At 55.9% G+C, this 13,089-nt stretch overlaps 1 protein-coding gene across 1 annotated transcript; it reads left to right on the top strand.

The window, feature by feature from the left end:
• Nucleotides 1-9,369: 9,369 nt before the first annotated feature.
• DMRTA2 (DMRT like family A2) lies at nucleotides 9,370-10,948 on the top strand. The gene is made up of 2 exons (XM_051625102.1): nucleotides 9,370-9,940; nucleotides 10,036-10,948. The coding sequence occupies exons 1-2, from the start codon at nucleotides 9,370-9,372 to the stop codon at nucleotides 10,911-10,913; spliced, it is 1,449 nt and encodes a 482-aa protein (XP_051481062.1). The 3' UTR covers nucleotides 10,914-10,948.
• The last annotated feature ends 2,141 nt before the right edge of the window (nucleotides 10,949-13,089 follow it).

The raw sequence follows: 13,089 nt of genomic DNA, 5'->3' as shown, positions 1-13,089 counted from the left end.
CAGGACCATCCTCCCCCACGTTTTTTGGGGGCCGACACCAGGTTTCCTGGCCGCTCTATGGGAGTCAGCTGGAAGCCCCGGGTGAAGGCGGCAGCCGAGAGGCTGAGGCAGATGGGTCATCCTGGAGGGAACCAAAGGCCACCTCAAGCCTTGCGGCCCCCGCACCGCCTGCCCTGCCCGCCCCTCCCGAGGGGTTTGCTCCACACTCCCGTGGGCGGAGATGGGGCCGCTCAGCCCTGCTCTGGGGCAGGGGCGTGCAGGGGGAAAAAACAAAACAAACCAAAACCTGGGGGGTGGGGGGAAATGGGGCATTTCCAGGAAAAAAAACCCAACCCAAACACATGGAGTCGGAAGCCCTGGCATCGCCCCAGCGCTGCCCGGTCCCGCAGGGCTGATGGCAACGGGCGCGGGGCTGAACCGTGCCGTGGTGGATGGCGGATGATCCATCATTAATTTAAGAGAAGTCTCTGTTTGCAAAAGTGCCCCATTAAGTAGCGTATGTTAACTGTAAAAAGAATACAAGATTTTTCTTTCCCCCCTCAGTGCGTCTGGGTTTTGATGGTGCTGTTAAAGCGGGTCTCTTCTCCCGCCCCTCCGCAAACACTCTCAATATGTCTCTTTAGCGATATAGGTTGTATTTATCTATCGCGTTCCGGCAGGATTGTTAAGCTCCTGAGCTCCTTGGGCAACAAACATGGGGAGGGGCGGGAGGGATCCTCCGGCGAATCCGACTGGAGTTGTCACCATCATGAAGAAAAGGCTTAATCTTCTGCTTTCGGCTAGTGAAACAAATTTTAGCCTCCAAAACACGGAGGCGCTCCGGCGTGCAGAGCCGGGCTGGGGCAGATGCGGAGCCGCGCAGGAGGGAAGGGGCTGCCCCGCACCTCGGGGTGCCGGCCCCGCTGTCACGGGCGGGGACCTTCCCCGGCCGCCCCCGCCCCGAACGGGCTGCCGAGCCCCCGGCAGGCTGGAGGGAGCTCGAGGGTTTTTAATTACACTCTTTCCCTTTGCTCCCTTCATTTTTCTGCATCCTTTGCAGCGAGACACACTTGGAATCAGAGTGGTTGTGACATTTTGGTGGCAGCTTATTGTGAGGAACACTTAAAGTTTAAAAAACAAGCCCCATAGAAGTTGAGGGGCTTAAAGCAGCCCCCTTTGTGGGGCAAGACATAGAGTTTTGATTCTGGACAATGGTGTTTCTCAAATTTCTTCCAAAAACCTGCACCCCATCTGTGATCTCAATGAAATCGCTTTTCTCTCTCCCTTCAATTCAATTGGCAAAGGCGAAGCAGATGCATGGGACGGGGTCTGAATTTTAATTATTAGGTTTTACCTGAAACAAAACAGCAAATCCTTTTTACCATGTGTTTGAAGCTAGGAGACGGGTAGGGGAATATAAAATATAATTAAAAAGCTCTCGGATCGTTAGGGAGCTGACAAGAGCCGTTTTAATGAACCTCTCGGAGCGCCCTACAGTAAATTAGCAGAGCGGAGCTTTCCCGAGTTATTCTGGCTCTGAGCTGCTGCCTCTTCTTTACCTGCGTGTGTGCGTGTTTTGTGTGAGCCTGTGTCTCCACGGCTGCAGCACACGCGTGTTTTCCTGTGCCACGGGAAACCCTTTGACACGCTGGCTGCCTTCGGAGCCCTCGCTGCCCCGCAACTACCTGCAAGGTGATGGGGAGAGGGGCGGGGGGGCGGGCAGCCTGTGCCCAGCCGCCCCCCACCCTTCCCCGTGGCTGCCTGCCCGGGGCCCGCTCCACAGTCCCGCGGAGGTTTACAACGATCCCAAACTTTCCGCGCCCTCGGGAACACCACCCTCCGACACCCCCCCGCCCCGTCCCCGTCCCCGCCACCCTCCGCGCATTATCTCGAAGTGCATTTAACCATCAATAAGGTGCGAAGGGAAAATTGTCTGTCACTTTAATCCATGCCCGAGGGGCCGGGAAATAAAAAGGGAGAGGGAGAAGGAGGGAGAGAGAGAAAAGGAAAGGCCTTAAAAAGCCTAAAATCCATACAAGAGCTGTGGGAATGTGGGAGCCAGGCTCTGCTCTCCCAGCCATCCCTCAATTAGCAGTAAGCACCCCGCGCAGTGCGCAGCAGCGTTGCCTTCGAAGGTGAGCAGGTTTGGTTAAGGAGACGGCCCCTCTGCGCGGTCCTGCCGTGGGGCCGGGGCCCCGGGGGGTCCGGGCTCCCCCCGGACGGCCCCGACCCAGGCTGAGCTCCCCCTGCGGGAAAGGGAAAATCCTGCCCGTGTCCTCGGTGTCTGGGAATCCGCTAAATTCGTTTCTCCGGGGGGGTGTCGGCAGCGGCATCCCCGCACCCCCCCCCTCTCCCAGGGCTGACCCCCGGCTGGGGGCTCCTGGCTTTCCCTCTCCGCAGGGAGAGGCGGCCTTCCTCCCCCCGCTCTGCTAAAACGATTAAGATTTCTTTCCCCTCCCTTGGGAAACCCCACTCCGAGCCTCAGCCAAACCTGGGGGGCATCAGCCGGCACCAAAGGCCCGGGGAAAGGCACCCAGGTTTTTAATGTTTAGCTCCAGCTCACGGGGTGGAGGGAATTTTTGTGTGTGTGCGCTTTTTTCCCCTCTTTCTGTGTGTCTGTGTGCGTGTGTGTGGATGGGCACAAGCTCTCAGAGAAAAGAAATTTTAGAGTAACAACTAAAGGCTTTCTTGTGCAGTTATTTTAAGGGCTTTGTTCAGTGCCTGAAGGGGGATGCGCCCATTTGTTCGGGAGGGGATTCATCACATGCCCCTTTCATGTGAACCAGAGGTTAACAACCTAATGAGCACTTGGTGAAGAGATGAAGCGTGTAAAGAGCCCGATTTTCCCAAATCCTGGGCTGCTGTCTTAGGGATGTGCTACTCTAACCTCTGCTGGGCTAATAGTCTCAGCACTTCCAGCGGGGAGGCCCCGGGAGGCAACCGGGTCCAGCAGCGCTCAGGCAGGGACGCAGCAGCGAGACAGCCCCTTTCCAATACCCCACCGGGGAGCCGGGGGGGGCCAGCCCCGCCGCTACATATGTTGGGTCAAGTCTCCCCATTGTGAGCGTGTAAAAAGGTGTAAAAACTCAATCATCTGTAGCTTTTTTAAAGGGAGGGCTTACCCTGGATTTGTTGCATAATGGATTGTTAAAAAAAGTAGAGGGTTGAATTAAAACTGTTCCCTAGTCACTTTTAATTAGACCACTCTATTTAATTAGCAAAGTTGAAACATGCAATTAAAATTAGCTCAGTTTAGCACATATTAAAGGAAACGGGGGAAGCGGCTCCGGCTCATATTAAAGTGAGTCGGAGGAGAAATGGCGGAGAAGTTTGAATCTCAGTGAAATGACTCTGTAGAGGTAATTCAGCAAGCGACCATCTGTTAGAGGACCCGCCGTCCTCCCCTTAATTACGGACGCGCTCCTAATGTCTCTGTTCTGACCGTCCCCTCAACGCCAACGCGTTATGCTCGACCAGTGCCGTTGGATGGTGCAAAGGACTTCGAGAAGCTGCAGATGTGTACATTTCTGATATTAGGGTTTCTAAAAGCCCGGTGCTGGGTCCGATGCCGGGCCCGGGGGGTGTCCTGGCGGGGTCAGGCAGCTTCGGCCGCCCCCCGAGGGGTCCCTGCGGGGCAGCCACTGGGCTGCGGGGCGGAGAGGAGCCCACGCCGGAATCCGTGGACCCCTGAATGTTCCTTATTTCCTTCCACAAATCTCTCTCCCTTGTCTCTTTTTTCCCTCACCCACTGGGAGCAGGGAAATCGAGTTAATAATGTTTCAAATACTTGAGCAGACCGGGCTAACGGGAGCTCCGTCTGCATTTCCCCGCTCTGGGATCTGCAGAGGTTGCCTGGACTAGGAGGAATGTGCCTTTTTCTTTGGGGGAGGGAGGGTAATTTTCATTCTTGTAATATTGGTTTGGGGATAATTACTTTTAATGTCAAAAAGATTTAGTTTAATATCATCTCTATTAGGCTGCTGGGCGGATAATTAAAAGTGAAGATGATAGCAGCAGGGAAACAGATGGCATTTGCTTACTTTGATTCAGTAGGTAAATAATGAAAAAGTCAATGGCAAACCCCCTAGAACAATTGAAACCTTAAAGAGCACTAACATTAGCAGGTACTTACAAACTGTCTTCCTCTAAGAACGAGATGAAAATACACTAATCAAGAACTATATTTCTCTGGGATGCTTCCAGGCGCTGCGCTGCCTCCGGGCGTGCGTGTCTGCCTTCCCCTACATGGCAGCCAATAGACGGGCTCTTTTTAATTAAGATTTTACTACTGTAATTGGGGGAAGATGCAGCGGCATAGTTGCATGGCAGCCCTCTCAAACTTTTGCACGATACATAGGAAGCCTTGAGGTGAATCAATGGGGGTGAGGAGAGAAATAAAGACCGGGAAGACGGGGTCGTCTTAAAAATAAATAGGAAAAAATCGACTCGTGTTATACCGAGCTGACCCAGATGTGCGCACTCGGCCCGTTTCGGGAGGCTGCCGAAGTCAAACACACAGCGGGAATAATTAACCGGGGCACCACGCAACGAAACCCGGCATTTAATTTGATTCCTGTAACGTCGCTTTTCACGCGTCTGGAGGGCGCAGGTTGCCCAAACCGGGGGCGAAGCTGCCGGGTGCTCACACGTCCGCTCCCCAAAGCCGCCCCGGGCTCTGCCCCGGGCTCGGCGGGGCCGGAACCCCCTGGTCCGGCTCAGGCAGGGGTCTCGCCGTGGGGACACCCCCTCGGCCCGGGCCCTGGAGCTGGCCCGGGCGCCTTGTGCCAAATCCAGGCTGCTCCGGCGGAGCCCGGCGGGCCCCTGCGGGGGTGGGAAGAATCGAGGAGCTGGGTCCGCACCTCGGCTCTTCTCGTGGCTTTGACGGTGGTGGAAGGAGCTGTCAGAGCCGAGCTGAGACCGGGACGGCTCTCGGGGGCTTTAAAGTTGCATTTCGTTGGATTTGGAGGAATGAATTTCTTTTTCCTCGGTAAGATGGGGGCGTCCCGCTCCGCTTCCCCTGCAGCGGGAGCACGGCTGGCTGCTCCGTGGCTTCCTAAAACAAACATCCCCCCCTCCAAGAAGGACACGAGAGCAGATATGTACATGAAGGTTTTATTGTGCCTGTCAAACAGAAATGAATTGCAGTAGGACAGAAGGAGGGAGGAAGGGGGGGGGACAGCAACAGCCCCCCGCCCCTGCCTCCCGGACATACTCTCGCACGCGCAGGGCTCTGGCAGGCCGGGACAAAGCTGGAAAAAGCCCTTATCCCACGGCAAGCCCTGGCCGCGGCTGTGCTGATCCGGGCTAACACAGCCAACTTGTGTTTTGTTTCATTAAAAATCTGTGAAATGTGCTCACTGGTTGTCTAGCTTCACAGTGAAAGCTTCCACTGGAAAATAAGGAGAGGGGAGAAATTACTATTATTACAAATCTCAAACCAGTTAAAAGTGAGACTCCGGGCTCCGAGGCTCTCCTTTCCTACAGGCGCTTCGGAAGAAAATAACAATTTTTATTTGAGTCGCTTTTGAAAGTGCCTCCTTGAGAGACCAGAGCTGGGAAGGGGAAAGAGCGGAGTTCCCCTGAGCCCGGAGGATTGTGCCGGGTCAGGAGAGAAGGCCTCGGCTGAGGGGTCCACAGTGATCCCGGCGGGAAGCGGTCCCTTCCCCGGGAGCGGCGGCTTCGCCCTCAGCCCCCGCCGCCTCCGGGGGCTCTGCCGCCGGCGCCGGGGCTGCCGCGGGTCTGGCGGGGACGGAGAGAGGGGAGCAGAGGGTGGGGGACCGCCAAACACTCGTGATATGTCGGGGGAGCTTTTGACAAATGTCCTCAGTACTTGCTGGCGCTTTGGGGCTGCGTTACGTATTCTTACAATAAATGCTATTTTAAAAATTGTTATTATTATTTAAATAAATATTTCGATCCTGGATTAATACTGAATGTCATACTTGAAGGGCTATGTGTGGTTGAGTGTTTTGGATGAGGGGATAGATATCTGTAGTGCTGACTTGGGATAAGCATCAGAAGAGGCGCTGGGTGTTTATGTGCACAGCGCTGGGACTTTGTGTCGTGACTCTTCCGATATTGTCACGGGGGGACGTGCTGCATGAGCCTACGCGAACTGTATCTAACGCCTTGGGATAGAAACGCGACATATTGTGTGTTTTCAAACTTCTACGCTGCTGTTTGTAGTGTTGCTAACGGCATGAGGCTCTGGAACAGAAATCACCGCATTTCACCGGCTGGTTAATGACCTACTGGTGGTTTGGTGTGGTTTTTTTTTTTTTTGGGGGGGGTTGTTTTGTTACTGTCTTTTTATTTTCTTTGCCACGGCTGCTTGCAAAATAGATAATATAAAAACACCAAAAACGGAAGGGAGAACCCAGCCTTTTAATTTAAATAAAAACTGAACGAAAAGGGAAGCGGGGAAATCAGCGCAACCCCGCGTTCTGTGTTGCTGATTGCAGCTGCCTCGAGGGGGAAAGTATTTGCAGAAAAAAAGCCCCAAACCAGCTCCAAAACCAAACAAAACTGCCAGGAAGAACGGAGAACATTTCCTCCATGGTAAGCCAACATTAAGTAATACTTTAAATGTTTCTTATTCGGTCTGATTGAGTTCTAGGAATTCCCAATTAAAGGAGATAATCTGAGTCATTGTCCCCGGAGAGTAAAATTAAGGGTTGCAAATAAAATTAAAACGGATATTTTGACTTCGCGGCTGTATTAAATAAAGGTGTTATAACACCTAAGTCACGAGGAGTTGTTGGCAGCTGCACACACAGAAAGTCGTGTGGGAAAGCGTCCGTTTCCTTAAAATAAATAAATAAATAAACAAACCAATTAAAAATAATACTAATAAAAAAGAAGGATGGAAGTGTAATGAAGATATTGAAAAGTTTGAGGGCTCTGCAGCTGTGCTTCTCGCAACAACGGGAGTGTGACACAAGGGAAGGGGCAGCGGAACATCAGCGGGCAGTGCCTGTCCTGGAGCCCTCCGCGGCTCACCGCGGCCGTGCGCGCATACCCAGCCGTGGTGGGCAGGACCGGGGGCCACGTTCAGAGCAAAGCCAGGGGCTTTCTCTCCTGCCGGCTCGGGTGCCCGAGGGCCGCGGGGACCGGCAGCCCGCCCGGGGCAGCGCCCCGCAGCCCGCCCGGGAAGAGGCGGTGGAAGGTCTGGCAGGTGGGGATGCTGAGGAGGTCCTCGGGGATCGGCAGTCGGTGCCCGCTACCGGGAAGGAGTTAGGGACACATGGAGCAAAGAACTTTAAAAAGTGCCGAGGAGGATGGAGATCCATCGTGGGAAAGAGGGGAGAGCCCTGGGGAAAGGAGACGGCGTTATTTCCCTCCGAAGTGCTACCTCCTCCCCGTTACCAGCGAAGGTGACGTCAAACCCGGGTGGTTAGTGCTAAAACAAAAGCTTCGGGGTTAAGATACAGTTACCAGCCCGACAGCCTCCCCCTCCAAAATCAGCCCCTCGTGTTGATTGTCCCGGCAGGGAAGGCGCCTGTTGAACATGCAGTCACGCAACACGGCAGGAGAAAGAACGCACTTCACTTCCTGGGGAGCAAAGGGCGGACGGGGCTCTGCCCGGCTGCAGCGCAGGGAAAACGCGGAAAATCATACTCACCTCGGGCTTCCCCTCCCGCGGCAGCACTTGCCAAATTCACCTGCAGTTGTGGAGGGAGAGGGAGAGGGAAGGAGAAGAAGGGAAGGAAGGAAGGAAGGAAGGAAGGAAGGAAGGAAGGAAGGAAGGAAGGAAGGAAGGAAGGAAGGAAGGAAGGAAGGAAGGAAGGAAGGAAGGAAGGAAGGAAGGAAGGAAGGAAGGAAGGAAGGAAGGAAGGAAGGAAGGAAGGAAGGAAGGAAGGAAGAACAGGAAAAGGAAAAGGAAAAGGAAAAGGGACATCGTTACACACTATTATAAAACAAAATCTCCAAGGAGAGGAGTGAGGCCATGAACTGAATTGCCACCTTCCACAGTTTATTTCCCCCCACCCTTCTAAGAAGTGACACACAAGGGGAAAAAAAACCCATAAACATTAAAAAACCCAACAGTTGCCAAAGCAAATCCCGTTCCCGAAGAGGAAAAGCCCAACTTTCCAGGCAGCGAGGAATCGGGCAGAGTTTTGCCCGGTCAGTCAGACAGGCGCGCACAGGCCCGCGGGGCCGCGCTCTCCCGCGTCCCCCCCGGCGCTCCCGGCGCTCCGCGGGCGCGTTGCGCTCCGGCCGCCGCCGGGGGACGCGGGGCCCGCCGGGCGGCCAATCAGCGCGGCGCCTCCCGCCCCTGGCCAATCGCAGGCGCCACATTGTTGTCAAATGTTGCCTAATGGCAACGCGGGGCGCGACAATAGCGCGAGTGGCGGCGGCGCGGGGACAGCGCGCGCTGCCTGCAGCTCCGGCCGCGCGGCCCGCACGCGCCAGGCGGCGGGGGCGGCGTGTCCCGGGGGGCGCGGGGCCCGGCCCGGCCCGCACCTGCCCGCACCTGCCCGCTCCGCTCCGCACCTGCCCGCTCCGCGCCTGCCCGCTCCGCACCTGCCCGCGCCGGTCCCGCCTGCTCCCTCCCCGCCGTCGGTTCCGCCTGCACCGCCGCCGGTCGCCTTGGCTCGGGGCTCGGGTCTCGCCGCGGCTGGCGAGCCCAGCCGAGGCAGGCCGGGGTTGAGGGTGCTCGGGCTCCTCTCTCGGCCGCGGGCTGCCGGCCCCTCCGCCTGGTTGCGGTGCTGCTGCTCGGGAGACGGGGTGATTGATGAGTCTATTTATTTATTTATTTATCTATCTAAGGAGAGATAAAAAAAATAATTAATAATTATCTTCTGGATTTTAGCCCGCGCGGCTTGTGGCGAGGGATCCTGTCGTGGAAGGTGCCGGACTGCTCTTTGAAGGGACACTTTTAATCTGTGTTCGTAGTTGAAGGGGGAAGGGGGAGCTGAGCTGAGAGGGCTGCTCGGGTTTCCACCGGAGCACCGCGGGGAGCGGCGGCTCCGCCAGCGCGGACGGGAGAGCTCAACTTTGAGCGCGGCGCGAAGGACTTGGTGCTGCTCTGCCAGATGTGCACGGAGAGCAAGGAAGCGCGGGAGTTCTAAGTTTTCTTGGATTGTCTTGTCTTAGATTCGCTTTTCGGGAGCGGAGGGGAGGGCAGGAGGGTGCGGGAAGGTTCCCGACGCCCTCACTTGAAGCCCGCTCCGGAGCTGTGTGCTGGTGCGGGGGAACAGACCGGGGGGCGAGCCGAGGGAACGGTCGCCGCAGGTTGCATGCGGGCTTGGTGTGCGTCCTCCCCTTGATCGTGCCTGAAGGCGCCGGGAGCTCCTCCGCGCCCGGGTGCGGCGCGGGGGTACCCCACCCCGCGTGGCTTCGGGGGAGGCGAGGGAGGAGGGCACCCTCTTTTGGGACGGGCTTGGCAGGATGGAGCTGCGGTCGGAGCTGCCCAGCGTGCCCGCCGCGGCCCCCCCGGTGCCCCCCAGCTCGGTGGCGGCGGCAGCCGCTGCAGCGGCGGCCACGCTGCCGGTGAGCGTGGCGGGGAGTTTGCTGCGGGCGCCGCCGCTGCTGCTGCGGGCGGCCGAGAAGTACCCGCGGACGCCCAAGTGCGCCCGTTGCCGCAACCACGGCGTGGTGTCGGCGCTGAAGGGCCACAAGCGGTACTGCCGCTGGAAGGACTGCATGTGCGCCAAGTGCACCCTGATCGCCGAGCGGCAGCGCGTCATGGCGGCCCAGGTGGCGCTGCGCCGCCAGCAGGCCCAGGAGGAGAACGAGGCCCGGGAGCTCCAGCTGCTCTACGGCACGGCCGAGGGCCTGGCCCTGGCCGCCGCCAACGGCATCATCCCGCCCCGGCCCGCCTACGAGGTCTTCGGCTCCGTCTGCGCCGGGGGCGGCGGCGAGGGAGGCGCCGGCGCCTCAGGTAAGGCCGCAGTGAGCGCCGTCGGGGGGCAGCCCGGGACCCGCGGCGGGGAGGAAGGAGCCGGGAGTGGCAGCGAGGGTCGGGGCGGCGGGGCGCGGACCTGCGGGGCCCGCTTGGGGCAGCCGCACTGACGGTCTCTCTCCTTCTCCCCACACCCTTCGCCCGCCCCGCAGAGTCCAAGATGCAGAAGTTCGAGCTGTTCCCTAAGACGCTGCTGCCCAGCCGAGCCGTCACCCCGCAGCAGGCGGGCGGAAAGCCCCTCTCCCCGGACGGCGAGTCCGTGCCCGGCACCTCCTCCCCAGAAGCTCGCCACGGCTCGGGCTCGGAGAACGGGGACGGCGAGTCCTTCCTGAGCTCACCCGTCTCTAAGGCCCCGAAGGAGGGGGAAGAGAGCCCGGGCTCCATCAGCCCGCTGGGCTCGGACTCGGGCTCGGAGGCGGACAAGGACGAGCAGGACCCGTCGCCCGCGGCCGGCGGCCGGCAGCGGACTCCCATCGACATCCTGACGCGCGTCTTCCCGGCGCACAAGCGCAGCGTGCTGGAGCTAGTGCTGCAGGGCTGCGGCGGGGACGTGGTGCAGGCTATCGAGCAGATCCTCAACAACCGCGGCCCGGAGAAGGGCCCCGAGGACGGCTGGGCTCGGGACGGCGCCTTGCAAGGCCTTCCGCCTTCCCCCGCCGCCGCCGCCGCCCACCACCGGCCCTTGATCGCCGGCGCCATGGCCCCCGCCATCGGCACGCTGGGCAGCCGCTCCGCCTTCTCCCCTCTGCAGCCCAACGCCACGCACTTCGGGGCCGAGGCCGGCGCCTACCCGCTGGGCACCCACCTGGGACTGAACCCCCTGCGCCTCGCCTACTCGGCCCACAGCCGGGGACTGGCCTTCATGACCCCCTACTCCACGGCAGGGCTGATGCCCACGCTCGGGTTCCGGCCGCCCGTGGATTACGCCTTCAGTGACCTCATGCGGGACCGCTCTGCCGTGCACAAGGAGCAGGTCTACTCCGGCGGGCTCTACGGGCCCATGGTCAACAACACCCCCGAGAAGCAATAGCCGGGGCGGCTTCCCCAAGCTCGTCTTGTAGAGGTAGCTAGGTAGGCACGGGTGGACGGACACGGGTGGCTTTCTCCCCCCCTCACCCCCGGTCAGACCACGGTTGCGTGCAGAGCCCAGCGTGGACAGGCGTAGGTGTATGAAAACGGTGATCAAGGTGCACTTTCATTGTCCAGACACGAGTCACTCTTTGTTGCTTATGGCCATAAGCATGGATATCCTCGGTGCGTCCTGGGGTGTGTACACACACCTCGCCCCCTCTTCCCCACACACATACATATATATATGTATACTAGCAAGTGTATAATGTTATAAAATGGAAATCTAAGTTATTAATGTAACGCGTAGGTGAACTTGGTATTAACGTTAAGCTAAAGGTTAGACAGCTCATTGTAATACTTACCAGGCATATAGGTTAAACATACTGTCAAATTGAAAGCCTTTTCCTTCCCACCCCCAGAAATGTTACAACCTGTATATAACATTGGAAAGTAGATCTATTTGTAACTGTCCGTAGGATCCCGGCGCCAACGGTGTATGATGGTTTAATGAGCCTCCTTCATTTGTGATCTGCAAGAAAATTGCTTTCTTGTTCCCATGTAGCAAACTTCTTGCTGTTTCTAACAGGTAATTCTGTGTTTCCATTTCATAGAAATAAATGTTATTTTCTATTAAAAAAAAAAAAATCAGTCTTATAAATGGCAAAGTGGTATTTTATGAGACGGTGGAAGTGTGTTTCGGGAAGTTTGTTTGATGAGTACAGTCCATATTTAAAGGAGTTTATGCAGTTAGTGCAAACATGTTTACTACATTTTTATCATGGTCAAAACGGATAGTCTTCGGAAAATTTATAAATAAAAACGAATATAAACCAGAGCAATCTCCTTATCCACCGAAATTGTCAAATACGTTTATCTCTGGTTCTGTGTATTTAATATCTACGCCAAGGGAAAAAAAAGACAAAACCAGAGGTGTAATTTTAAGCAGGATTTTTTCTTTTGATATCTCGCCAGTTTTGATGATATTTGGGAAATGCTGACCGCGGGTTGTGTAGCAGCTGAGAGGTACTTTTCCCTCGTGTCTGAAGTCCGAATGTGCGTTTTAATTGTTTCTATCTCAAGATAAGGGATAGATAATAATGACGGGTTTTCAGAATGTAAGAACGTGTTTGCAGCAGGGGTGAATGAGTTCGGACACAGCAAGCTCTGGGGGGGGGGGGATGTGCACGGGAAAGCTTTTGCTGGTTTACTTCTGAAGCTGTGTGTCCTTCCAAATTCTCCCCCTCGTTTCAAGAGTGAAGGCTACACGCGTGGGTTGGGGTTTTTCCCTTGTTTGTTTGTTGTGGGTTTTTTATTATTTTTATTTTTTAAAAAATATTATTATTTTGTTGGCAATGGTGTCCAACTGTTCTTCAAGACCAACAAGTAAGAACGGCGTGCCTCCCTCTGTTTTACGTCTCTGTCGGGATGAGAGGGAGCGGCAGCGGGTGTGCCCGCCGTGCATCCAGAGAGGATCCTTCCGAAGGCCGGAGCACGATTTTCTTACCAGTCCTGGGAGCGCTTGGCCCAGGAAAACTATTACTGACAAAGAACAAGTTCAGTGCATGCTTGAATTAAGACTGTAAAAGCTCCTAAAGTTGGTTGGTATGGAAACCTAATCCCACCGAACCGCTCCGTGGCACAGCTGGACTGTTTACTTTCTCACTTCAAATATAACTGTGTAAACATTGGCTTGGACCTGACAGCGCGGCTCCTACCAACCAGTTAATATACTGGTGGGTCTGGGAGGAGACCCGCCGTAGTTACTGAAGGAAAAACCCCGGGGTGAAATCAAAGGACGGGAGCAGGGAAAATCCAGTTCTTCCCTCGCGCAGTTGAACAAGCTGGATACAATTTTCAGATTTTCTTAGAAAAGGAAAAAAAAAAAAAAAAGTAAGTAAATATTACAGATTACACCCAAGTAAATACTTTTGACCCTGATCCATCCTGGGAGCAGCCAAATCAATATCACAAGGGAAACTTTTTAAAGTCTCGTGTTCCAAGAGCGGGTGAAACTTAATATTACTACAATAAAACGGTTTAATAAAGAAGGGCTTTAATAGTGAGCTAATTTGATTGAGTTTCCTAATTCCACTTTAATTGGAAAAGGAGTTGTCTGTGTGGTTATAAAGTGCCAG

This window comes from Apus apus, chromosome 7 (assembly GCF_020740795.1).
Source record: "Apus apus isolate bApuApu2 chromosome 7, bApuApu2.pri.cur, whole genome shotgun sequence".
Taxonomy (NCBI): Eukaryota; Metazoa; Chordata; class Aves; order Apodiformes; family Apodidae; genus Apus; species Apus apus.
The sequence above is the reverse complement of the archived record's forward strand: the minus strand, read 5'-3'. Positions and strand labels throughout refer to the sequence as shown.

What these genes read in the sequence shown, in the direction of transcription:
- DMRTA2 (XM_051625102.1), top strand. Translation starts at nt 9,370, where the DNA reads ATGGAGCTGCGGTCGGAGCTGCCCAGCGTGCCCGCCGCGGCCCCCCCG. An exon ending in AGCCGGGAGTGGCAGCGAGG is followed by an intron (nt 9,941 to 10,035) that starts GTCGGGGCGGCG and finishes CCCGCCCCGCAG; the next exon opens with AGTCCAAGATGCAGAAGTTC.